This window comes from Xiphophorus couchianus, chromosome 11, assembly GCF_001444195.1.
Source record: "Xiphophorus couchianus chromosome 11, X_couchianus-1.0, whole genome shotgun sequence".
NCBI classification, from domain to species: domain Eukaryota; kingdom Metazoa; phylum Chordata; class Actinopteri; order Cyprinodontiformes; family Poeciliidae; genus Xiphophorus; species Xiphophorus couchianus.
Genome location: NC_040238.1, coordinates 20247366 through 20272030, shown reverse-complemented (window position 1 = coordinate 20272030; position 24665 = coordinate 20247366). Strand labels below are relative to the sequence as shown.

General features: G+C 40.3%; 1 protein-coding gene across 3 annotated transcripts in view; it reads left to right on the top strand.

Moving 5' to 3' along the window:
* Positions 1-24665, top strand: part of LOC114153579 (Down syndrome cell adhesion molecule-like protein 1 homolog) — a 69516-nt gene that overhangs the window by 17951 nt on the left and 26900 nt on the right. For all 3 annotated transcript variants that reach the window (XM_028032226.1, XM_028032227.1, XM_028032228.1), the window contains exons 3-5: positions 2702-2848; positions 21804-21950; positions 22053-22331. In XM_028032226.1, the coding sequence (XP_027888027.1) occupies positions 2702-2848; positions 21804-21950; positions 22053-22331 (573 nt within the window). The remainder of the gene's footprint in view (positions 1-2701; positions 2849-21803; positions 21951-22052; positions 22332-24665) is intronic.

Below are 24665 nucleotides of genomic sequence, written 5' to 3'. Positions count from 1 at the left end.
GTCTCTTAGCAACCTTCAGATACGTCCTAGCTTTCATGTCATTTTGCTAATGAGCTCCTGCTCATTCAACAGAGTGTAAAATATTGCCTGAACCTGCATAAAACCAAAGCACCAACAAACTCCCAATGGTTTTTGAAGCTCTGTGCATTATATCCTTGTGAAGTTCTGTGCACAAATGGTGTTGATGTCATGCCAACGCTAGAAAATGACTTCCTTGATTGTGTTGTTTAATGGCGGCCTGAGTCATATATGGTCAAAGGAGAAGTAAGACTAGAAAAAATTGAGTGTTGTTTCTGTTATCCTATTAAAAGGTACTCCTGGATAAAAAGGGGAAAAAATCAATTAAAGATTTACATTACATTTATTCAGTTGATAACATTTCTCATTGTAAAATATAATTTGATCAATCTCTCAAGATTGTCCAGCTCTCTTATGCTAACTTTTCACCATATTTTTCTGCTTTAAAAGTTGGCCATGAAAGTGGGTACATTTTGTGATTGGTAAACCTGATAAAGCTCTTGATTTATTTGTTCTCTCACCGTCGGACCCTCTCTTATTGTCATCAGATAACACTCATGGCCAAGAGAAACAGATCAAAATATTGAAATGAGTTTCTTCTGTTGGGCAGCCAGGCTAACCTGTAGAGACAGGAGTACCTTCTTCTGAGGGTGACTGTTCCTGTGCATCAAACGGAGTCAGAGGACGTGATTTTGCCTTTGTTTTAGATGGATGAATGTTAAAAGACCCAACAACCCACTTTTTATATTTTTAAATTGTTTTTCCTTTGGAAGAGAAACAGCCCCAAAGTTTTTCAGATTCTCCTCCACACTTAATAGTAGAGATAAAGTCTATTTTCACAGATTCATCTTTTGTTTCACACAAAACCCACCTGAAGTGTTTGTTGCTTAAAAACTTCAACTTAGTCTCATGTGAGACTGTGTCCTTCAGTCTCATCTGACTAAAGGACACAGTCCCTGTTGAAGTCCCAACGGAGTTTTAACTTTTTATGTTTGTAATGATTGGACAGAAAAAGTTTTTTTCTGGCATCAGTCGTGGACAACTAATTGATATGTACATTACATTTTACGGTTGTTAGAGAACGTTAGTGAGCATACCTGGTCCTATTAGCTACAGTGAGCCTTCATGACTTTTTATTTAGCTTACCATTGTCCTCACTGTGTGATAAGTTAGGACCCACATTCAGCCTACTGGTTCTGGGATAGAAGAAATGGTCCTGTGTTCATTGACATTTATATTCAAGGGAAACAGAAAGTCAAAGAGTGCTACCTACTGTAGGTGTGCATTGAAACTCTGATGAACATAAAGTTTAAATTAAAAAACTGCTTTAGCTGCTTCAGTTATGTGGTTTGTAACTGGGCCCAAATCCAGGCAGAACCAGAGGTAGAAAGGTGAGGAGTTTTTGTAAATGATACATAAATAATTACTAAAATGTCATGAAGGAAACATGATATAAAACTGGTGTGAGTGTAATATAAAATCCAGCACGAAACAAATGAAAACCAGGAGTTTAAATATGCAGAAAGGGTTAAAATGACAAAGAAACCAGATGAACTAACCATTGGAGAAGTGGTGCAGCTGTGGCAGAAGGGAAAGTGAGGAGGGGAGACTAATTGACAGGAACTGAGCTAAACTAAGGTCCCTTCTACAGGGAAAAGCTTTTTCCTAAAATGGGAAAGTTTTTACATATTTGAGCCTCAGGTCCACATGAAACGGCGCTTTAGGAAACTCTAATAATGTGTTTTTAATGGGTTACAGAGTGAAAATGTCTCCCTTATCTACACGTGCGGAAAGCAAAAGTGCCCTTTTGGAGAAAACCCTAACATATTAACCCAACCTCTAAGCGCATCTTACATAACAACAAAGGCAGATTGCATGTTTGTCCTGTAGTTTATGAGTTTCATAATACATTGTGACATGGAGAAGATGCTCGACTTTGTTGTCTGTCCACACAAAAGACTCCACTCACACTTTGTGGTTCGCCATTTTTGTATTCTTGTTGTTCTTACCGTGTGGAGGCTTTATGCACATGTTGCATGTGCCATGTTGAGCACCTCTTAAATAGTGTTTCCATGTGGATGAAAACATTTCTGGAAATGGTTCTATGCCTACGTGGGTGTTTCTGATACAGATATCCCACTTTAGAAAGCGAAATTCCAGATCTAAGCCTCAAAATGGAACTACAGAAAAGATAAACACCAACCTAAGAGAAATAAATCAAAATGGACATGGAGCAGAACACAAAAGTTGTTGAATAAAAATGAACAAAGTAAACAGAATTGAAAACCTTGCAACACACTTTGGTATGTTTTAGGGTTTCAACCATTTCACTGGGCATTTTATTAAAAGTAATCAATTTTTAATGTGGTATTTTTCCTATTGAATAACTGTTCTCTCCTTGACGATTGGATTTTTCTTAATATTTCAGTGTCAGATTATGTTCCTTCAATAAAAGATTAATTTATTTTGAGACTGTTGTACATTTTTACTGGGAGTGCCAATAAATGCACTCATGTGTCATTCACATGAATGACACGTGACATTCGTGTCTTGACAATGTCTATTCAGTCTTAAGACCATGCACATATTAAATTATTCTAGACTTTTATTTCACCTCTGTTTGTAATAAAAATAAGCTTAAAAAATTCTATTAAATTATATTTTTTTGTGTGTGTGTTTGCAGTTTTCAGGGAACCCTACACTGTGCGGGTGGCAGACCAACGCTCAATGCGGGGCAACGTAGCAGTGTTCAAGTGCCTCATTCCTGCTGCCGTGCAGGAGTATGTCAGTGTTGTGTCCTGGGAAAGAGACACTGTTTCCATTGTTCCAGGTAGGAAATCAAATAGCTGACTGTAATTTTTTCATTTTTTGTGTGTTGGAGATTTTGCATCTCCTGGATGTGGGAATGTCTTTATCCTTTATGTCTCTGATTTTGTGGGAGGAAGGTTTGATGCAGCGCTCTGCTTGACCGAACTCCTAACGTGTGTCTTCTGTCTGCTTACCGTTCTGGATCACTGATCTGGTGGCCCTCATCCTCCTCCTGTTTTTTTCTTGACATTTCCCTCTCTCTGTCCCTCCTTTCACCGCTTTCCTCATCACACTCAGTTTTCCCCAACTAATGTCAAATCCTGCACTTAATTGAGCTTGACACTAAAGAAAACGAGAGACAGACTCTCTTCCAAAAGTCCCACCGTTTCTATTTTTGTCCACTCCCTGCTTGTCTTCCCACCGTGTCCTTGAAGAACAGGGCCACAATTAGAGACATAGGATGTCAATAGGACTGGTGCCCTTACATTCATCTTCATTAACCTCATTTGGGTGTGAGTGTGTCTGACAGGGAAAGATACAGAAAAAAGTTGAGCTTGATGTTATATGCAGCACTTTGTGCATTTAAATTTTTATTTTTGGGAAGAATGCAGGGTTTATTTTCGCGATCCCTTTGCAGAAGACAGAAATTAGCGGGAATTAAGAGAGACACAAAGAGGGTAGTAGGGCAAGAATGGCCTTAGGTCCTGAAACAGATGGTGTTTTACTTACTATGTATGCAAAAAAACACTGATACCATGTTGCATTTGTACTGTATTCTCATTATAATTTCATCTATTTTTTTTTTTTTTTTTGATGGTTTAGCTTTTTGGTATCCAAGTACAAAGTAAAGGAGGTTATTAAATTGTTTTCATGTTTACAAAGGATAAACATTGTGGGAGATGCTATTAAATTCATTTCCTCCATTCCTTACAAAACAGCTCAATTTCTGTCTCACTGCTTGTTGATTGGTGTTAGCAGCACTTTTCAAGTCCAGACACAAATTTTCAGTAGGATTGAGATTCTGGTTTTGATTTGGCCACTTCAGAACTTTAACCTTATTGTCTTTGAACCACTTCTGTGTTACCCTTCCTTTGGGTTCTTGTTTTGCTAGAAAGTCAATGTTCTCCCAAGTCACGTGGCAATATTTTCCAATCAATCTTGACCTTGCAGGGCTTGCTGCTAAGAAGCATCTTCACAGCATGATGTTGCCAACACCATGATACATGGTATAGATGGTTTAATATGTGTCTTATGAGTTTTTGTTGTTATTTTTTTTGTCATAAATGTAAAATTATATTCAGTAGAAAGCTATGTACAAAACCATGGAAAGAACAAAGCATTTTTATAAGCACGGTAGATGATCTAATTTGGATGTGTCATTTCTGAGTGTATTTACGGTCTCTGTGTATCGGTTTGTGAGGCTGCTGTGGGTAATTAGGGGTATATAGGTCAGTTGATGAGCAGTGAGTGTGAGAATCAGATGCTGAACGAGACGAGTTGCACACTGAGCTCAGCTTACGTTTGTCTTCGGCTGTCAGAAACGTAGCATATTCCAGTGAATCTGAGTCAGAACAATACAGAGAAACATACAAAAGTACAAACAAGCAAATATTTGGGAAACATTACTGATGCTGATCTCATGCTTCAGTATTAACCATCACCAAACTGTCTTTGTGCTTCATCATGGTCTGCTTCTCCAGTGAGGGTCTCTCTGGATAGATCTAATGAAGATGTGAAAATTAAAATTGATTTTGTGACTAAAAACTCCGTGTGTGAGTGTGTGAGCGGCTGACTGCCTGCCTTGCCTGCCACAGTCCTGTCAGCTGGTCTTAAGAAACACAGCAGAAGGTGTTACAGCTGATCCGCAGAGAGTAAATCCACTGTGTAAAGGTGAACACGTCTGCTTTTTCTCTGCACACAGCTGGGTCATTCATTTAATAACTTGCCTTTTTCATATTTAATGAGAAAACTTTCCAACTTTGCTCTTGGACCGTGAAATAAAATTGATTTCGTGAAAGATGAGAGTTTTATTTGAGCAATAAAATGAATAAATATTCTTAAAATGACAGTGATGAGGCTTGTCTAACCTGCCTGTCATCTCTCACATAAAACACTAGCACACTATGATAAGTATATGTTCATATTTCATATGGACTCATTTTGACCATCTTAGTGATCTTCATCTTAGAAAACGCTATTGCATATAAGGATGTTAAGAATAGGCATTTCCCAAAACTGAGCCTCAGTTCATACCTCATTAACACTTAAGTCACAAACAGTAGACCTCCACTGGTTACAGTTCAGTATTCACAGATGTCTTTTTCTAAAACATTCAAAGAAAATGCAGTTTGGGAAGCTGAACTTCCCAAATTCAATTCTATTTGACGTACTATTGCCTGGCGTTTGCAAACCAGTCAAAACAATTGATTTCCCCAGAACTTATTGGCTGTACCTCCAAGAATGGAGATAAGGAAGACTGTAGACGTTAGCTTCTGCTCAAGAAGCTAACATCTAACACGGTTTTCCATTGTGTTTATTAATACATGTTACAGCACTTGATGTTTAAACTATTCAAATAGGTAGATATAAGCATTTTCAGAGGGGATCTTAAGTATTTGAGTATTTTTAGTGGATGTGGTCGTAGTTCAAACATCTGGAGTCCACTGCACACTCTTAAGTAACACTAGATATTATATTATTGACATTATTACTGCATAGAAATCTACCAATCAGAGATCTTTGGACAATTGCCCAGGTCAGCCCAGTTTCACTATAGCAACAATGTTCTAATAAGTCTTTCTGGTCTTAACTACTTGTATTCGAATCAGAGGTGTGTGTGTGAGAGAAAAGTTGCTGTAATGACTAGAGTTGAAATTTTAGACCGTCTTTTGCGTATAATCACAGCGATTAGCATGGTAAGACTTATATCAGTTCCCACGCAGATTGTCTAGACAATACCTTCACTAAGACTTCTAAAAGACTCCCAACATTTCCAATTTCAAATTCAACTTCAAAGGGCAAAAGGTATTTGCTCAAATCAACATTTCACTAAATGAAGTATAATGACCATAATGTAAGCCTAACTCTATGTTTTATCTGCCTGAATGAACAGTCCTTATGCTTCAATAGAAATTAAAATTTTCTTTTACATGGCTTCTTATATCTGTGTTTATACAGCTGATCAATAATGAAAACAGTTAACTTCTGGATGGCGCAGGGCTAGAGCGTGCGACACAGACTTGAATCATAGATTCAACCATCATAGATTCGAGTCCTGGCCCGATGACCCTTGGCGAATGTCTTCTCGGAAATGTCTAACTGGAAATTTTGGGGGACACTTCCAGTTTTGTCATTGTGTAGCAAAGACAACTGTTGTTCAGGAAGTTGCAGACTTTCCTTTCCAGTTTCATCATGTATCCTTGTTCTGATTTATAAAAACCTTGAGTTTTATTGTAATTGCAGTCATAAAGAGGGGCTACAAGATAGTTTCTACATTACTTACTGATTTTCTCCATTAGTTGATTATTTAAATTCGATTTGATTTAGTTGGGGTCTTGCCTTCAAAGGAAGATTTGTTCTACGACTGACCCGAGGCGCAGTTCATTCCTTTAGTTATCCTCTAAAATTTCCCACCATCTGGACACAACATAACAACAAGCAAATGCCTAGGCAGGCCTGCTTCTACTGAATTAAAAATGCTAATCCTCACTTTCTTTCCATACCTGCATGTCTTTCTTTTTTTTTCTTTTTTTACAGTGGTGTCATTACGTGCGGACACTAATCATTAGCACCAACATACCGGTTGGAAGGTGGAGTTAATGACATAACACAACACAGCCGTGTGCCCTTTGAACCCCAACAAGTTCCGTTTTGTCAAACACACACGTTACCCATCTGGTGCATTGTGTGTGTTGGTGAGTATGCGTGTCCCCTTGCCTGTCCCACTTTTACGTCCAGCCAGGACAGTGAGTGGGGTTTAACGGGGGGGGGTGCAGGCAGACTGACCTATTTCCCTCGCACTACGCCGTCCCATACTGTACACTGCCTGCAGTTGGACCTTGCATGTGTGTGTGCGTACGATGGACCCTGATGAGACAAGGGAGGCTTGGTAGTCTAAGTGAGGATCAGAAGCAGGAGAGCTGGAGCAGGGACAGAGAGATGGAGGGTTTGTGGACAAGAATAAAAATAACAGTGATGCCTGCAGATCCAGGCAGCCAGTGTAACTAGCAGAAAGCTAATGAGAGGCTCCGATGAATAGAAACAGGACCAGCAGATGGCTGCAGCCACATGGTGGTCCACAGAAGATGCCCCGCAATGCTCTATGTAATCCACCTGCTACACAGTTTGCTCATGTTTATGCGTTTGCAAAGAAGTCATATGATTTACATGAAATCTAGTCCAACAACAGAAGTCCTCATTGTTGAAGGCTGGGTGAATTTAATCAGTGGAAGTGTGTAAATGCTGCATTAAGAGGCCCTGTGGTGCAAACTTAGATTCTACAGGGACTCACCAGGTGGCGAGGTCACTTACAGGCTACATTACAGATCGATCGTTTGTCCCTCGGGTCCCAGTTTGATGTTAGGCCGTTCAATAGACATGACAGCGCGCAGCCTATAAACACACATCCATTCAGACAACTAGAAAACAACAGGCAAGCTGATCAGCTTTCAGAGAGTGTGAATAATTCTGTGAATGGCCTTTGATATTAGATTTTCATTCATATTAAAACCTTAAAATACTCAATTTAAAGAAAGGGAAAAAAATTTTCATGAATTACGCCATAAAATCTTTTGATTGATATGCCTTAAAAATGTAATTTTGACAAAAGTAGTCTCTTAATTTTGCCAGCATGTTTCTTTTGACTGGAAGTAATATTAATATTTTGCATTCTCCCAGTCAAAGTCAAAGGGTTATGCACAAGCTGTGTAAGGTGCCTGTTCAGTGATTAAAAAGTGATTGTCATGAGGCTCTACAGAGGTGCAGCAAAGGGTTGGCAGAGAGACCTCATGGAGAGCAGCGGCGTGTGAGGACACGTTGTCTGTTTGTACTGTAAATCTGTGCCTATGCACTCGGAGAAGGAATACATTAATAGATACACTCGTCTGGAACACCGCGGACTCTTGTAAACAGTTGTCTCACACACACACACACACACACGCACGCGCCTCCAGAAAGTACAAGCAGTACAAAGCACAAACACGCATTGCTCTCAAATCCAACATAGTAAAGCCATTTTCAGGTTTTGCATGAGGCGGCCTGAATGCGGAGTACTCATTAAACATTAACTCGGGACACATTAAGGCAGAGCTCTGCCCCGCCGTGTGACGGCTGTCCTGTTGTTGTTGTGTTCGGGCTGCCCGGGTGCATCAGGGCGCTGTGTGACAGAGGAGGACGGAGAGCACCCCCAGGGCATCCCCAGGGCTCTTGGAACACAACCCTATCGACCACCGCCTCCCCCCATCATCATCGGGTCGCGCATCATCCTTCTCCCGCCTCTTCTCTGCCTCTGTCCCATGTGGCACGCAGCAGGGCACAAGGTGGGGGGTTAGTGTCAGGACTGCATCATGCAGATGAGGGTGCGGCTGCACACATGCAAACTTATTCCAAATGCGCTGAAATTTAGCTCTGATTTCTGATTTTGTCTGAGAACATGAGAACAAGTAAATGACTGCCACTTGATGTATGAGTTGTTCACTTCTGCCGCCTTCTGTGGGTATTTTTGCCCCCTCTCTTATTTGCCCCAGTGTGCTGAGAGCAGAGCAGGAGCAGATGGAGTGCTGACAGCCATCTTTTACTCAGTTAGGTTGAATAGGCACGTGGGTGGGTGTGTTAATTAGCACAGATAAGTGCGTGTGTCTGCATGCGTGTTGCCTGTGTGTTCAAGGGGCACAATAGGCATAATTATATCTGCTTGAGAGGCCCAGTTGTGTGTGTTTGGGACTGGGGGGGCTAGAGATGGGAAATGGGGAGTGGGGTAGAAGAGGCGGAGTTCAGCAATGACCCAACTGCAGGCTTTGTGTGTGCAGAGCAGAGGGCTGACAAGTGTCGGCTATTATTGACTATTTACACACTGCCATACTCGCCTGCTCGCGTGCATTTAACTTGCATAATGCATGCACTCCATCGTGGCTCGTAGTCGCTCCCCTCTGCCTCCGCTGGCTTTGTGTCTCCGCCGAACACAAAACGGGTGCTGCGCGGGCATGTTTACAGTGTGTCAGTGTATCAGTGTCACTCACTGTAAGAGGAAAAGATGGGAAAGCCCCCTGCGAGCACATCACTCTGACAGGAATCTGGCCACTATCTTTTCTTCCAAGCCAAGAAGTGTTGGTACGGCAACTGAAAGAGAAAGGGAGCCAGTACATTTGGAAAGGGTTAAGGGAAATGAAGATTTCATATAGAATAGGAAATTATTCTGTTTGGTTATTGAAGTTGGTTACAAGCTATCACAAAATCTGATGAGTAGGATAAATTCAGATCTACTGATTTCTGTTTTTCATTGTTTTACGCTGACCAGAAGTTTCAAACCTTAGTTGTCAAATTGATGCTCACAAAGTCCACAAAAACCTTGCAAAACTATTCAAACATTTGAGCTTATTTCTTGAATCTTATCTTATTCACAAACTTCAATTTTAATTTATGTGGGTTTTATGTGATAGATGAACACAAAGTGGTGATTAACTGTGAAACTGAAAGAAACATAAAACTATATATACGCCACTCTTCTGTAAAGATCTGGAGAAGTATAAGGCAGAGTTAAGCTGCGAAGTTGAACATCCCATAGAAAACTCTCATAGAAAATTGTACTTTTTTTTATTCTAGTCCACACTTGGTCTACTGTATTGGTCTGTCACCTCAAATCTCAATAAAACATGTTATGTTTATGGTTGTAAAGTGTGAAAATGTTGAAATCTTTCAAAAGTAGAAATAATTTGGAGAGGTGCTGTGTGTTCAAAAACACAACAAGAGTGTATTTTCTTTTGAGAGCCAATTAGCTGCATCTTTATTATGAGGTCTTGTAATTTCAGTCAGGTCAAGCCTGTAAGATTAGCATCGCTTGTGCATTTTTTTTTTTCTAAATTTTCTAAAAATTAGGTAAACGATTTGTCCATACTGGGGCTGCAAAGGATAGACACTAATCTTCATCCAGAGTCTTTAAGAAAAAGTGAAAGCAGAAAGGCTTGTGTCGAGGCTTAAAGTAAAAGAGGTGAAGGGTTTATGTGGCCTGGAGTGGGAATAGGATTTAAGTAAAGAAGTTTTACCCCCTTTTCTTTGGCTCCCTTCCATGCTTTTGTTAAGGCTAACGAAAGACGGATTAATGCGAGGAGATTATGAGCGGCTCTGCTAGGAAATTGTGTTTAAGGAAATGTTTATTATTTACTGAGACAAAGGAAAGTGTGGCAAGAAGTTTGGATCTGATTTTCAATCTTCATGTCTCTGTCTATCATTATGGAAGGCAGTGATTTTTATTCTAATCCTGGCTTTAGAAAGAGCTTCTCAACTTGCATGAGTGTTTTATATCAAATTATATTATGAGGTCACATGGAGTAAGTCTTTCTAGAATGGACAACTTCATGTTTATGAATATCCACATTTATAAGTAACTCACTTTTAATTTATCTGACACCACTGGTCATCTAGAGTCTGGGAGGAATCGTGATCAGGGATTGAACGGGATCTCTGGAGGTTATCCAGGCACCATGTTCCTACATGACCTCCCAATCAGACCTATTGATTCTCCACACTATAAACTGTCCAAACGTACAGATGGGTCAAGTCAACACTGCTGGCTGAGATCGACTGTAATGGATAGGAAGATGAGCAGCGCACAAACCAGAAAGGCTTGTGCGAGGTTAACGTGACGGAAGAGGACAGAGTTGTTTCTCAGCTGTTGTTTGTGGATTAGCTTGTACATACAAAATGTTGCATGTATACAAGTCAATAATTCAACATTCTTCAGCACATGGTTAGTTTTCTTCTCTGCAGTCAAAGTCTCTTAGGACTATAATCAGCTGCAAACAATAAAAACCAGTTTGAACCTGGGCTGCTCTCTTTGCAGAAATATATTCATATTTTACAGATAAGTGATTTTTATCAACCAAAAAGTGACAGCAGAGGGGAGAGAGGGAGTGGGGAAAGAGGAGCACCACACAGAGGGTGATTGACAGCGCTATGACCCTCCTCCTGGCTCTGATTGGTTGTTTTTAGATTACAGTGGAAGAAGATTTTTCACAGATTATCTGTCTCATACTACACTGTCACAGCATAGTGACAGTTTCAATAAAAGTGTGAAAAAATATTTTAATAATAAAAGTGACATACGGCAACTTTAAATAGAAATCTTAACTATAAAGCTACAAAGGAGACAGCAATAGTAGTTTGTTGTGTCATGCAAACTGAAGTGTATTCTCCCAAACACTATCAGTCAGTTTTTTACCTGTCAAAACACACAGAATCCTGAAAGCAAACTGGGATGCCCAGACCAGTTAGCATATGGGAGGAGATTATTGCCCCCGCAAGGCAAAGGTGCAAAATGTGCTATCAGTGAACTGCACATGTCAAGCAAACATGTACAGTTTTTGTGAAGTGTCTTAAGATGGCATTTGTTAAATTGTAGCTATATAAATAACTGAACTGAACTGAAAATCAACCTAAATTGTTTTGTTTTTTCCCACATTGGACCTTTATACTCTGTCATACTTCTGCAATTGATATTAAAGGTATAAAGATTTTGTGAGAAGTGGTTTGGGTTTTGGAACAGCTTGATAGTGTGACTTCCTTTGAGTTGTGTTTTGAAATTACAAAAAATATATATACAAATCAGCTGAAAATTATTAATACAGATTTATGTTTAAGGTCATCTTTTTACCGACATATACTATTTTCTACATTTGAAAACCAGAATCCTGTCCTGACTTGAATTTGATGAGGAATTTCTGGCAAGAACTAAATATTAGGGTGATGGCAGGGAGGAGAGCATCTCCACAGAAAACTAAACTATTACTATTTCTCAGAATTGTATCCCTTATTAGAAATAAACTCCTTTATATTACTCTTTGGTCCTGTTTGTATCGAGAGTCATTTACCTGTCCTTCCGTGGTGTGTCACTGTCTGTATTCGTGTGTGTCTAGCGGTATTTATGTTCTCTGTTGTCCTGCGTGTCTCTTTGCTGGGCGGTGACACTCCTCTGCCACCAGCGCTCTAATAGGGAGAGACCAGGCGGCTCACTCAGCGCTGCTAATGCAGCTCACTGCCCCAGGCCATGGGCTAAGCTGGACTACACTGCATCACACACAAACACACACAATCAGACAAAGACATAAACAAATTGCGGATTCTTTATCTTATTTGAAACTAGGTAAAAAAAATAAATAAGGTGAAGACGTGAGAGCTTTGTGCTGTTGGGGGCTTGCTTTCCGGCACACTTTTAAAGTCTTGCGTTCCTTTCGAATTTAGATTTTGGTGCACAGACAATTACCAGTTCAGTAGAAGTTAATGGGACATCCTGCACAGGGTAGGTGTATGGACTGTGGAAGCACGTGTCTGTATGATTCTGTGTATTAGGATGTGTGTGTATGTAGTTTTTTTTTTTTTTGTCTCGTGGGACTCTCATTATCACTGCTGTCCCAGATGTCACCCAGCACATGAAACACACGTCATGAATAATGGAGTCCTATTTCTACATCTCTCCCTATTTCTCTTCCATCCGCTCAGCCTCTTCCCCCTCCATCCCTCGTTTCCTCTGATGCTCCCACTGTTTCTTAATTTCCCTGCCGCTGCCTCTATCTGGGTTGGTCCATTTAGGGTGTCTGGTTGGGATGGGACGCAGTCCATGCTGTGGCTCTGTGTTGTGTGCATCTCGCGAATGCAGCTGGTTTTAATTCTGTCCTCAACAATCCGTTCAGACTTTTTACAGACCCTTCCACTCTGTCCCCTCCCCCAGTGTTTACTGTTTAAAGTCACACAGGGCAAATTGGGACAGAGGATCCAGTGGAGCAGAAGAGACAAGGTCTCATTGCTGCAGAAACCGGACTCTGCTCCCTGTCCGTGTCACCCACCCCGCCCCGTCTCTGCTCCTACGTTTGTCCGGCTCAACTTTCGAACATCCTCCGCACTCGCCCAGAGTCGGTGTGCAAGAGATCACACATAGGCGAGAGGCAGGGCACATATGATTGAAAGATGAGGTAAGCAGTCAGAATTGGTTAGGGAAGAGGACAGTAGTTAGGATTAGACAGTGAAGCGTAGCGTTTTAATGAAAACATGACAGAGCTGCGGCTTCTCCCAGCGACTCGACCGACCCTCTTTCAGAAAATGAACAAGTGACAAAGAGGCGAGCTGAGAAAAAGAGAGAGCTGAAGGCTGAGATTCAGACATTCCTTATGCTGTGTTGGACTTAACTGGCATATTGATTCATGCTCCGTAGGAACGGTTTGGCCGCCGTAACAAAGTCTCTTTTGCTAGAGCAATGCAGCAGAATGGACCCTCATTTATCAGTGTTGTTGAGCATCGGTTGTGGCAGTAAAGCCTGATTTGACTGTGAAATAAAAGGAGACCAGTGTGAGACTCGCCAATCAAAGTTTGTGGTCAATTTTCAATGTGTAATTTTTGTACAGTTATGTAGGAAAACATAAGAAAAGCATTGAAAATGTATTTTTTTCCCCGCTTTCCTGTGATGTGAGGTTAATAAATTATATTGGAAGCAGTGGAAACATCAAACATTCACAATAAAATCATGTTTTATCTTTTTAAGTAAATACAAATTATTACAAAGTTGCCATTTTAAACTGTCTTCTGCAGTGAGCAGAGCTGGTGTTTATAAAGCAGCTGCCTTGGTGTGTTTTTGGTGAAAATACTTTTTTGTTGTACTATGTTGGACCTTCTGGGTGTCTGTTCAGAGTGTCACTATTTCACCACCTAAATTAAGTGATGTTAAACACCTCACTGATTCTACAAATACTGCTTCTCTCAGGAACACATGTCTACACTGAAGAGCGTTGCTTTTTCTGCAACCAGGTAGCACGGTAGGCATGGTGCATTCAAAGATTGAAAAAGGGTGGGATTTTTGAGTTTTTGACGAGCCACCCACCAGTCAAACCTGGACATCATCTAACTGCAGCTACTGGTCATATTTTAGTGGACATCTAGTGAACCGTATAGGCAGAATATGCAAGAATACAACAGAATAAAGCTAGGAAAGCACATATTTCATGGCAACCACCAGGATCTGCATTGATCTTTAAATGTACACAGCAGAAAGAGAGAGAAGCAAAGACAGGCTGCCGTGTGCTCTTGCTCTGAATTTAGATGTAACTTCCTTTTTTGCATAAATGGGGAACAGAGAGATGCACTGTTGCATCCCCCCTTAGCTAGCCCTCCATCTTTCCTTTGACTTTTCCCATCTTTCCTTTCTCCCGTCTCCTTCTGATTAATAAACACTTACCATCCACTTTTTGATGCTAATATACAAACATTTAAATATATATAAATACATTTGGGTAAGATATATATTTTAAGCTTGGTTGGTGTTTCCGAGCGCGTGTGCGTGCCTATCATGTCAGCATTTGTGGGCACCGAGCGTATTCCAGCACTGCAGGGAAATATCTCCAGATTATGCTGCATGTTTTTTCTTTCCTTTTGTCTCCTTTCGGTGACAGTCACAAGTGTTTGATCTGTTCCTCCTTCCTTCTGTCTTCTCACCTTCTTTCAAATTCTCCTCTGCAACTTGCCGCTGAGAGGAAAAGGTATAAGGCAGAAGAGCGGAGCACAATTTTGATAAAGTCACATTTAGAATGTTGACTTTATTTTCACACTCAAACTCAAACCGTTTTGTCCAGCAAAGCTATTTCTGATGTGTTGAAAAGACCAACAAAACTATTAAAATAATCTGCAGCAAGTGCATTTATTTTTTGTTTGACTTTTGTTGAAATATAAAAATCTTAACTGCACCCTAAGCCACTATTGAGGCTTCAAATTGAGCTGTGCTTTAAGTATAAACTAGAGAAAACAGACAACAGAATATGGAGACAATATGTGTTATTTATTATATCCATAAAGAATTTTTGGTGTAAATGTGTCCTATTCTGACAAAAATTGCAATCTCATCTATAGAGAGCCTTGTAAAACATATTTAAACCACCTTGAAACATACAGAAACGTCACTGTATGTTTGGACTTTGTACGATGGACTAACAGAAAAAAGTACATAAATGTGAAGTGAAAGCAAACTGACAATGCTTTTATTATTTTTTTAACAACAAAAAAATCTGTGTGCATTTGCATTTAGCCGCTTTTGATTTGATACCCCTAATTAAAATCCATAGCAGCAAATTGCCAGCAAAAGTCCCTTGATTGGTAAAAAAGTTCAATTTAATTCCAGCAGCTCTATGAAGGCTTTAGAGGTTTGTTAAAGATCACAAGTGAACAACAGGATCATGAAGACTAAAGACCATAGTAGACGGATCACGGAGAAAATTTTGCAAAAGTCTAAATTAGGGTTAGCTTATAAAAGAATTGCAACCTTGGAGTCTCATGGAGTATTGTTTATTCAATCATCAGAAAGTGGGAAAGGTGTCGCACAACTGCAAAACCTATCTTAGCTTGGTTCTCCAACTTGTCCAACACGGAGAGCTTCAAAGAAACAGCTAAAAGGTTCAAGGTAACCGTTGAGAAGCTGCAGAGCTCCACAGCTCAGAAGTACCTGTCGACTTGATTGCACTCCACAAATCTCGCCCTTATAGAAGAACGTCAATAAGAATGCCACTGTTGAAATGAAGCCACAGAAAGTCCTGTTTGCAAAGATGTGGAAAAAGTTTCTAAATTGAACTTTTTGACCTACATACATACATTCTGTTAGAATCAAAGTGAAAGTCCGAGCTGAAACCCAAATACTCTGATGTTGACAGACTCTATCCATCCAATATAACTGAGCCATGTATTTTGAAAATGGAGATGTAGATGTGCAAACCCAGTAAGAATGTAACCCCCTCCCCCTAAAAATTAAAGACCCAGTTCCAGCAAATGGTAGTTTCACGATTAGTTAAATGCAAGAGATTCTTATTCTCAAAAATTTGTAATGTATTATCTTCTGTCTTCTTTATTATTGTCTGCTTTGTGTTGGTGCATCAGGTATAATCCCTATTAAAGGAATAAAGGTTTTTGGTAGTACGAAAATGTAAATAAATAAAAAGCGGTATGAATGTTTTAATAAACACGATCTACGTCCAGACAGATTCTTCACCGTTTGCAAAACCTTTGACCTTCTGCTACCTTTGAAACTTCTCGCTATCCTTTGATGTCTTAATTAGCAAGCATTATAATTTAAAGTAGAGAGACCTTCTAGGGAATAAACTACTGTCATTGACTGTAATCTGTGTTGAGTAAGATGTGGACCCCAGGGAACAGGTTGTAATGATCCACTAGAAAAAGGAACAGGAGTGGGAGTTCAATGACTCATTAGCCTTTTCCAGTCCATGCAGAGGGGACCTATAAAAAGTCATACCTTTCTTTTACAGTCACTTGATCTAGTCTAAATAGTATATTTACAATTTGTAAAAAGATGTCCAGAAGGTAAAATCAGCTGGTTAAAAAAAAAAAAACCTTACAATTTTTAACCTTTGGAGAAAAACACAACATGAAATTACTTTGTGCTATTTGAGATATTTTTACAAAAGTACTTGGTAATTAAGCTTCAAGCTGCTATAAATGTATCTAGAGCATCTTCCTATAGACACCGTTTTCATCTCAGCAACTTCCAAAGCCGTTTCATATTTCCAAAACTACAAAGGTTACACGGTCGTTGTCATCCTCACCGATTTGCAAAACAAAATATGATTTAGTAATTGGTGGATGTGCGCTGAAATCCGAACGTGACGGCGGTGAGAAGGCCCTAGCAACAGAGAGAGGATGAAGGAAGCACGAGAGTAGGAGGGGAGGGGGAAAGATGCAGAACATCAATAAATAATGGCCCCGCTGAGGAGGTGGAAATATGGGCCTTGTTATCTTTGCACCGACGCCTTCATTTGCATGTGAGAAAATGAGGCTGCCTCTAACTCACACTCGCTGCATGCACACCTTTGGACCCACAAAGGCTACAGTATATGCTCTATTTATAGACAATGTCATGCTTTTATTTTTTATTTCTCATTTTCTCTCTTACACACATTTATACTTGTAATATCTCCCATTTACCTTCCCCTACTTTAAAATTCCTTCTTGCAGCAGGTTACTACTGTTATGTCACTGCTTGGCTGCCATTTTGTTGACTACATAAAAAAAAAAAAAAAAAAATATCAGTTCGAGTAATGAATCTCAACACTACGGATAATCTCTGTATGAGAACACAGAGTAGGTCCTGGACAAACACCAGCTAGAGCAGGTGGATCCTACATAAATGCTCCAGTTGTAACTGGTCTGCAGATTAGACTTTATTCATTTGATTAATTCCAAATTGAGGCCCAATTTAAGGCAAAATGAGCATGTGTGTCATTTTATTTTTGAATTTTTTGAATTTATTCCTATCAAACATGCTAAATCATTCATAATGCTAACAGCACTTGGGTCCTGTGGGTGCTTAAAAATGCCCTATAAATAAAGCTGGTCCAATATGATCAACATGTCACCTTCCTAAAGCATTTTAGGAAGGTGAACAGCAAAGTTGAAACATATTTTTCATGGAAAACAAGTGAGAAAATTGCAACAAATATGAATTTATCCAAAAGTTTAGCTATTATTATGGCATTATGAAACACTTCTGGGTATTCTAGAGCAGGGGCTGGAATTAGGAGGCTGAAATAGTAGCTCCCATCTGGCGCCCATCTGCATGGAGGAAACATGAGCAATTTTGCTTATCTTTTTTCCATGAATGCATCTCATTGAAGCTGACCAAACTCTGGAGAGATCCAACAATGTCGACTTCCTTAAGGCAACGCGGCTGCTTTCAAAGAGCTTCTTTAGGACTGAAAAGATTTTTTAAAGACTCATCTTGTTGTTGACAAATTGTTTTAGTCTGAGAGTCCCTGGGAGCTGCTTTGGTCATTTGTGAGTCTTTCTTTAGGGGTTTAAGATTTGTGAAGTAAAGTTTTGACCACATAGTCACATGCATTGTGTTATTTTATTAAGATTACTGTCAGTTTTAGACAGCCTAGATAGTAATGGCATTGCTTTGTGAGATTTAATTATTTCACAACATTTGAGGAGCTTTCTTCCTCATGGAAAAATCTAAAGATTTCAGGAGAAGAATTTTAGACCTGAAGATGCTACGTCCATCTGTTCAAACAAGAAATAAATATTATGTTAATGTCCAGCCATCGTATCATTCCTGCAAACTTGACACCATTCCACCTGTGAAGGACGGAGGAAGCAGCATTATGCTGTGTGGGTGTTTTACTCCGGGGGGATTAGTGCAGTTTATTAAAGAAGGAAAATAATAACTTCTCAAGGCATCATCCAGGATGTTGAAATTGGGACACAAATTGCCTTGCATAAATAAGTCAGATTTTTATGAAATACACATAAAGCCCCGATCTTAGTCCCTTTGTAGGTACAGCCTATAAAACTTGTGAGTAAGACAGCCTACAATCCTGAGCCAGTCTAGTTCTGTCAGGGGGAATGGGTCAAACTTCCAGCAAACTACTTGTGGGAAGGTAGCCAGAAGCATTTAGCAAATCAACACAATTCTGTCCGCTGTAAATTCCCTAAATCTTGAAAAGTCAAGGCCGCGACCAGAACATCCTCTTCCATGTTTGCTGTGCATTCTGTGGATTTTCTTCTGCAGAGGCTTTATGCTATTGAGAGTAAATTACACAGCTACCAGTTAGGTGACTTGTGAAGTTTTTTAATTGCACTGGATTTTATTTATGGCATCAGACTAATACAAATCCAGACTTTCAGATGCATTGGTTTTAGAGGTTGTTGGGTCTTTTGGCTTTCCAGATCAAGTGAACGATGTTGGTGAATAAGGTATTTTCCTTGCTGTTCAGTAAACACAAAGTTACTCACATTTTCAAGATTTTTATGTTCACATTTTGCTGCACCTGCATGTGCATCTGTCTGCGTGTGTGGGCGTGTCCGTGTGTGTGTGATGCATGCTGCCTCCCTTTCTCATTATCCAGTCAAGTCAACATGAATAAAAACTGAAGGAGCACCGTGATTTCAGATTTAGTAATTAATATTTTACTCTGTCTGACACTGTGCTTAGAGACTGAGAGCTAGCATAAGCGAGAGAGATAAAAGAGGTGAGACAGATGATATGAGAGTTCACACAAAGACGGGGTCAGCGGGAGTCAACTCAAGTCGGATTCTGTGAGCAAACCACTCGGTCAGGACGGACAGCGAGTGAGAGAGATTATGTGACACAAGTTGTGTAATCAGCATTGTTTCAGAAGCTGCAGATGGGATGAATTGAGCCTCGCTGCAGAGGACCTGGGGACCGAGACAAAAAGTGTGGCTTTGACAGATCCAGCTGACTCCCCCCTTTTTCTCCTGCAACCTCTCTCTCCCTGCCTGTGTCAGAGTGTTGTGACAGGCATGTCTTCGGTGTTGTGGGAGTAGCAGCCTTAAAGTGCTCATTATCCTGTAAGGCTTCATTCTGGGGGGCAAACAAAGGCTGCTGTGAAATTGCAGCCTGTGCCTCCTCTAAGGTCATGATGTTGTGAGAGGAAACACATACACAGTCCTTAACTGCCACCTCCACCACATCTCTTCAGCCTCCTGACTGACAAACACAGGAATTTTAGATCAAATATTGATACTTATGAGCATACTTACACTTACATACACATGGGCACAGACCAGCTGCTAGCAGACGGATGCTAAAAGCGCAGGTGATATGTAATGTTTGCAAATTAAAACCGAGTGCATTAAATCCATTTTGAAACCTGTCACTCTCAATTTGTTATTTATTATACTATAACTTTATTAATAAGGGACTCTTTTAATCAGGTTTTTCTTGAGTGAAACTTACGTTGCATGAAGACTGAGGAAGAAATGATGGAGGAGTGTGGCGGAGTTTAAAGATGACTGGAACTGCTGTGTTTCTTAAGTAAACATTAGAAAATGTGCACTTTAAAAATTGCTAGGTTAAAAACAATTAAGTCAGTCCTCGTCAAAAATGGACCGATCATCATTAACAGGACTGAGTTATACTGGCTTAGATTTTCAACCCCTAAATGTTAAAGATGACGTCACAAATGCTGATGTTGGGCATGATGGGCAGATCTCGTTACATTTACTTCTCTTCCTTCTTAATCACAAGTAGAAAAATCCCATCTTTGAGTTTAGAGAGCCTTCTTGCCATCACCCTAATCTTTAACTTCCACCACAAATTTTCTATTAGATTCAAGTCAGAATTCTGGTTAGGTCACTCGAAAGCTTTAATATTACTACCAGTGAGAAGAAGCATGTTGGTAAAAATGAAAAGACTTCTTTGTCACTGAATTTTCCAGGTCTGTGAATAGTTTTGGGAACCATGGAAACATAAAAATCTTTTAATTTTTTTTATTTTAAAGCAGAAAAGCAACTACTACATAAGTGCAGTTATAATAATATATTGATTATTTTTTAAATACAAGAATTTATCAGTTTTTTGCAGGTGAAGGGAGGGTTATTGAACTTTACATGATAATGTTATTCCCTCATCAAAAACATACCTAGAGTGTTACTTTGATTCTGTCATGCATGTTTGAGGATCCCGTGGCAATCGTTGGGCGGTGCCGTAATGTTTGCTCTCATATTGCTCCATGGAGCTTCAGTCCCCAGTAGTTCCTCCAGACTAGTGGAAGCAGCAATTAGCAAACACCTGGTGGACCTTAACTCATTATATGAACAACTTCTCAGTCCAACGCTCCTAAGAATGGTTGTAAATGGCATAATAAGAAGCATTGTTGTGATGACGTTCTGAAAGGGGAGTTTCAGAAAGAAATAACTTAAGTCTATACAGTTATTTTAATAAGAGGACAAGATATGGACCTATTCTATAGGATTGATAATCTTAAATGACTTCTGTATTGATCTAGGACAGAGGGCACAGAGGATGTCACTGGGGGACAGTCTACCTCCCTGTAGGTTCATGTTATCATGTGGTTTCCTGTGTGTTCCTGTGTGAACTTAGGCCTTATTAACTTACAGATGCCTATGCAAAGCAAACATCTGTAAACTAATTGTTAGTGGGTTTATTTTGTTGTTTGTAAAAGGCTCAGTGGAGTCTAATGAAAAACGAATCTAAACGTTTTTGTAACACTGAAACACACAGTCATGAAAAAAAACATTATTTGCAGTGGAAAATGGAAATATGAGGAAAAGTCATTGTTTTGCCCCAAGTTATTGAATAGTGGAGAAACGTTTTGAGCCAAGGCACTAAGTCAAAACCTCATATGGTTTACATGAAAACAAATTACAACTGAAGGGAAAATGAGAAGAGGCAGCTTTGTCACTTGAAAATCTGTTCAGCATTTCATCTGTTGTATTACATTAGTTATTGTGGTATTACGCAGAAGAGTAGGGGTTATGTATTGCGAGAGACAATTTGTTTTGTTCAAGTGACCGAAGTTTGTCCTCCAGGTCTTGACCGAGTGCCAGGTTGTTGGAGGCGACATCATTAGGCAGGTAGAGACAACTGTTCAGGCAGCTGTTAGCTCTCAGTGCAACACGCTTTAGCAATAAGCGCAACGTATTTGTTCCACAGTCAGAATGCACAGGGGACTGGGATAGTATGTTTTATATTATACCGGATGTTTATAAAGAAACTAATCACAGCAAACATGGCTCCCTATTAGTATCACCTCTACATCCATAGCTTGCAAAAGCCATGACATCATCTTCTGGGCTTTCCAAAATTGTTTCGGTGCATTGAACTCTTAGTCAGTATAAGCTTTTGTCATGTAGAGATAGTGTTATGTATTGTTGTATGCTGTTTAGTTTGTGTTTAAATGAGAATGCATTAATTTGTGGTCATCACTTCTTCACTGTGGATATGTTCTCTTTAGGTAACAGGTTCTCCCTGACCTCCTTTGGAGCTCTTTACATCTCTGATGTTCAGAAAGAGGATGCCCTCTCCACATACCGCTGCATCACCAAGCATAAGTACAGTGGTGAGACGCGGCAAAGCAACGGAGCCAGGCTGTCAGTAATGGGTGAGCACCCGTTTTTGTTTTTTTTTAAATCAATTTTACTTCCGTTTTGTTTTGTTTCCTCTTTTAGCTCATAAGTAATTGTAACAGAACCTCTTCCCTCAGACCCGAGTGAGTCCTCGCCCACCATCTTGGACAGTTTCCAAGCCGGGGAGGTGTACACCGGCCAGAGCATCGAGCTCCCCTGCATAGCGGGCGGCTACCCGAGCCCCACCGTGCGCTGGCTGAAAGATGGTCGGCCGCTGCCCTCAGACGCCCGCTGGACCCGGCGCTTGACTGGGCTGACCATCAGCGACCTGAGGCAGGAGGACAGCGGCAGCTACGCCTGCGAGGTCACCAACAGTTTTGGCTCCAAGGAGGTGTCTGGACAGCTTCACGTAATAGGTGTGTGACACACACACACTCAGCGACAAATAACCTGACAGTTTCTCACCGTGTCTTTTGAGTGAATCATCCTGGTAGAGGGACACATTTCTGAGCTGTCTCCTTTTTGGTTTGAGGCACGACTCTCCAGCGGTCACACTTCGAGTGTGTCGGTAACAAATGTATGTGAGCTGCTTGATGCCCCATCGTATCAGCCCTCAAAAAGAGAGACAGGGGCAGTAAATTGTGGAGTGTGACTCCATAACACAGCTGCCAGCACCATTCACCATCACACACACACTGAAGCTGAGGAAGATGGAAAAGAAGACAAGGGGTCACAGAAGGGACAATCAGATGTCCAGACAGTGTAGGAATGACATTATCTACGATGTAATAACAGGATAATAAGAGCAGGTTAGATCAATGCACGCTGTGAGAAGTATACAAAGAAACAAAAGCAGGAAGGCGAGACAGAGGGAGAGAATGGAAAGGCAGTAGGCTTTGCCAGTGGGCACATCATGGCAGCACACTCTGTGACTCTGACAGGGTGAGAGGGGGGGTTGGGAGACACAGCGATGCCCCCCAGCATACACCACCAGCTGCCTTATTGCTCACTGACATTTACACACACACACACGCCTTCACGCACTCTCCTTTACACACAGGCACACTTATAAACACACAAGTGGACAGAGATGTGAAGAGATATCTCCAGCTGCTTTTTTAATGAGTGTGTCGAACTGATTGAGTCACCACTGCTGATTGTGCCCTCTCTAACCGTAAACACCTACTGTACGTTTAAATCAGCGTGTCATCATGCTAGTCTAGTGTAACAGTTTCAGAGTGATGTTTTTAAATTTAAAATATGTTTAATTTTTAGTAGAGACCCTGACCAGAGATTTTGTAGCTCATTTTTTGTTTGTAATGCTCTGACCTGCTCATACCTTATCAGCAGACTACAACTTATATTTTCTACTTTCCAGATAAATAATACAGTTAGCCATCCTATTAATAAAATAAAATGTTTTCTTAAAAATAACTCAAAGTTTCAGCGCTGTATCACTCTACATGACAAAAACTTTCTCCATGTTATGGTATAGAGTAGCGTTTCTCAACGGGGGCGTTCAGGGAGCGCTGGTGGAAATTTATACAAATTGAGAGATTCCTTTGGGGGGGCGTTTGCTCCAAGGTCAACTTTGGACCTTATATGCACAACAGTACCAGTTTAAACTTTGAGCAACTAGCTAAAAGGGTGTTGTGTAACATCAAAACATGCATGGCTGCAACTGTATCGATGGCAGCTCTTCTTCTCTTCAGTGTTTGTAGCTTCTTGGCGCAGCTCCGTTCTCCTGCTACTGGTAGCTTCACCGCTTCAGTTCAGCATTACACCGGCTGATGACGTTGCTCTGATTCACTTGTTTGGTGTCTGATTTTCAAATATTTTGTTTTATTGAGGACTTTTGTACATATGTCTTGGCAGTGCTGTGATCACGTCAAAGCAGCAACTTATATTAAAATTGTTTTATTGTCCGTCTGGATGCTGCCCGCTTCCATGGAAGGACAACAGAATATCGCTCCTTTGTAATTACTAAAATCACAATACACTTACTGTATCCCTCAGAAAAATGAACCAGTTTAAATAAAGAAATCCCTCCATGGGTGATTCCACGATAATATAAAATGTTCATTTTATACATTTAACATCGGGTCTGAAAGTGATCCGGTATGAAATGGTAGTACCACATTACGTTTGAATTTAAATCATCAAAATACCGGGATTTTTCCCGTTGTTTTAAAAGGTTTACCTTAATCTGCTTTTCTCCATCGATACGCTTCCCGACCACTCCGCACCGTAGGAGGTTAAAGAAAGAGAAAAAAACACGCACATTGCACAAAACTCTGAAACAGGAGAACCGAGAAGTAGAACGGAGCAACAAGCTAACTAGATTTGAATCAGGATCAGCGAATCCGGCGGTTAACAATGAAAAATCACTATGAGAGGCAAATCAGGTGAAACACATGATGATTAGGCGGTGGCGGCGGCGCAGCAGGTGATGAGTGAAGATTACTGGTGGTGAGCGACCGAGCGTCAATACAAATGATAAAATAAATCTAGCAACAGGAAAGAAACTAAAGAGGACATAACAAACCAAGAGAGGATAATACTAGTGAAAGAAAACTAAATGGAAATGAACAAAGAACAAAATGCAAGAAAAAAACTAAGAAACCAAAGTAAATACAGATGAATAAACTGGTATGGCAAGACCTTTCGAGCAATAATTAGTAGAGAGTACTGTATGGCAAGAACAAACAGACAGTATTTTCCAGATAAAAGGTAAAATAATATTGTTGAAG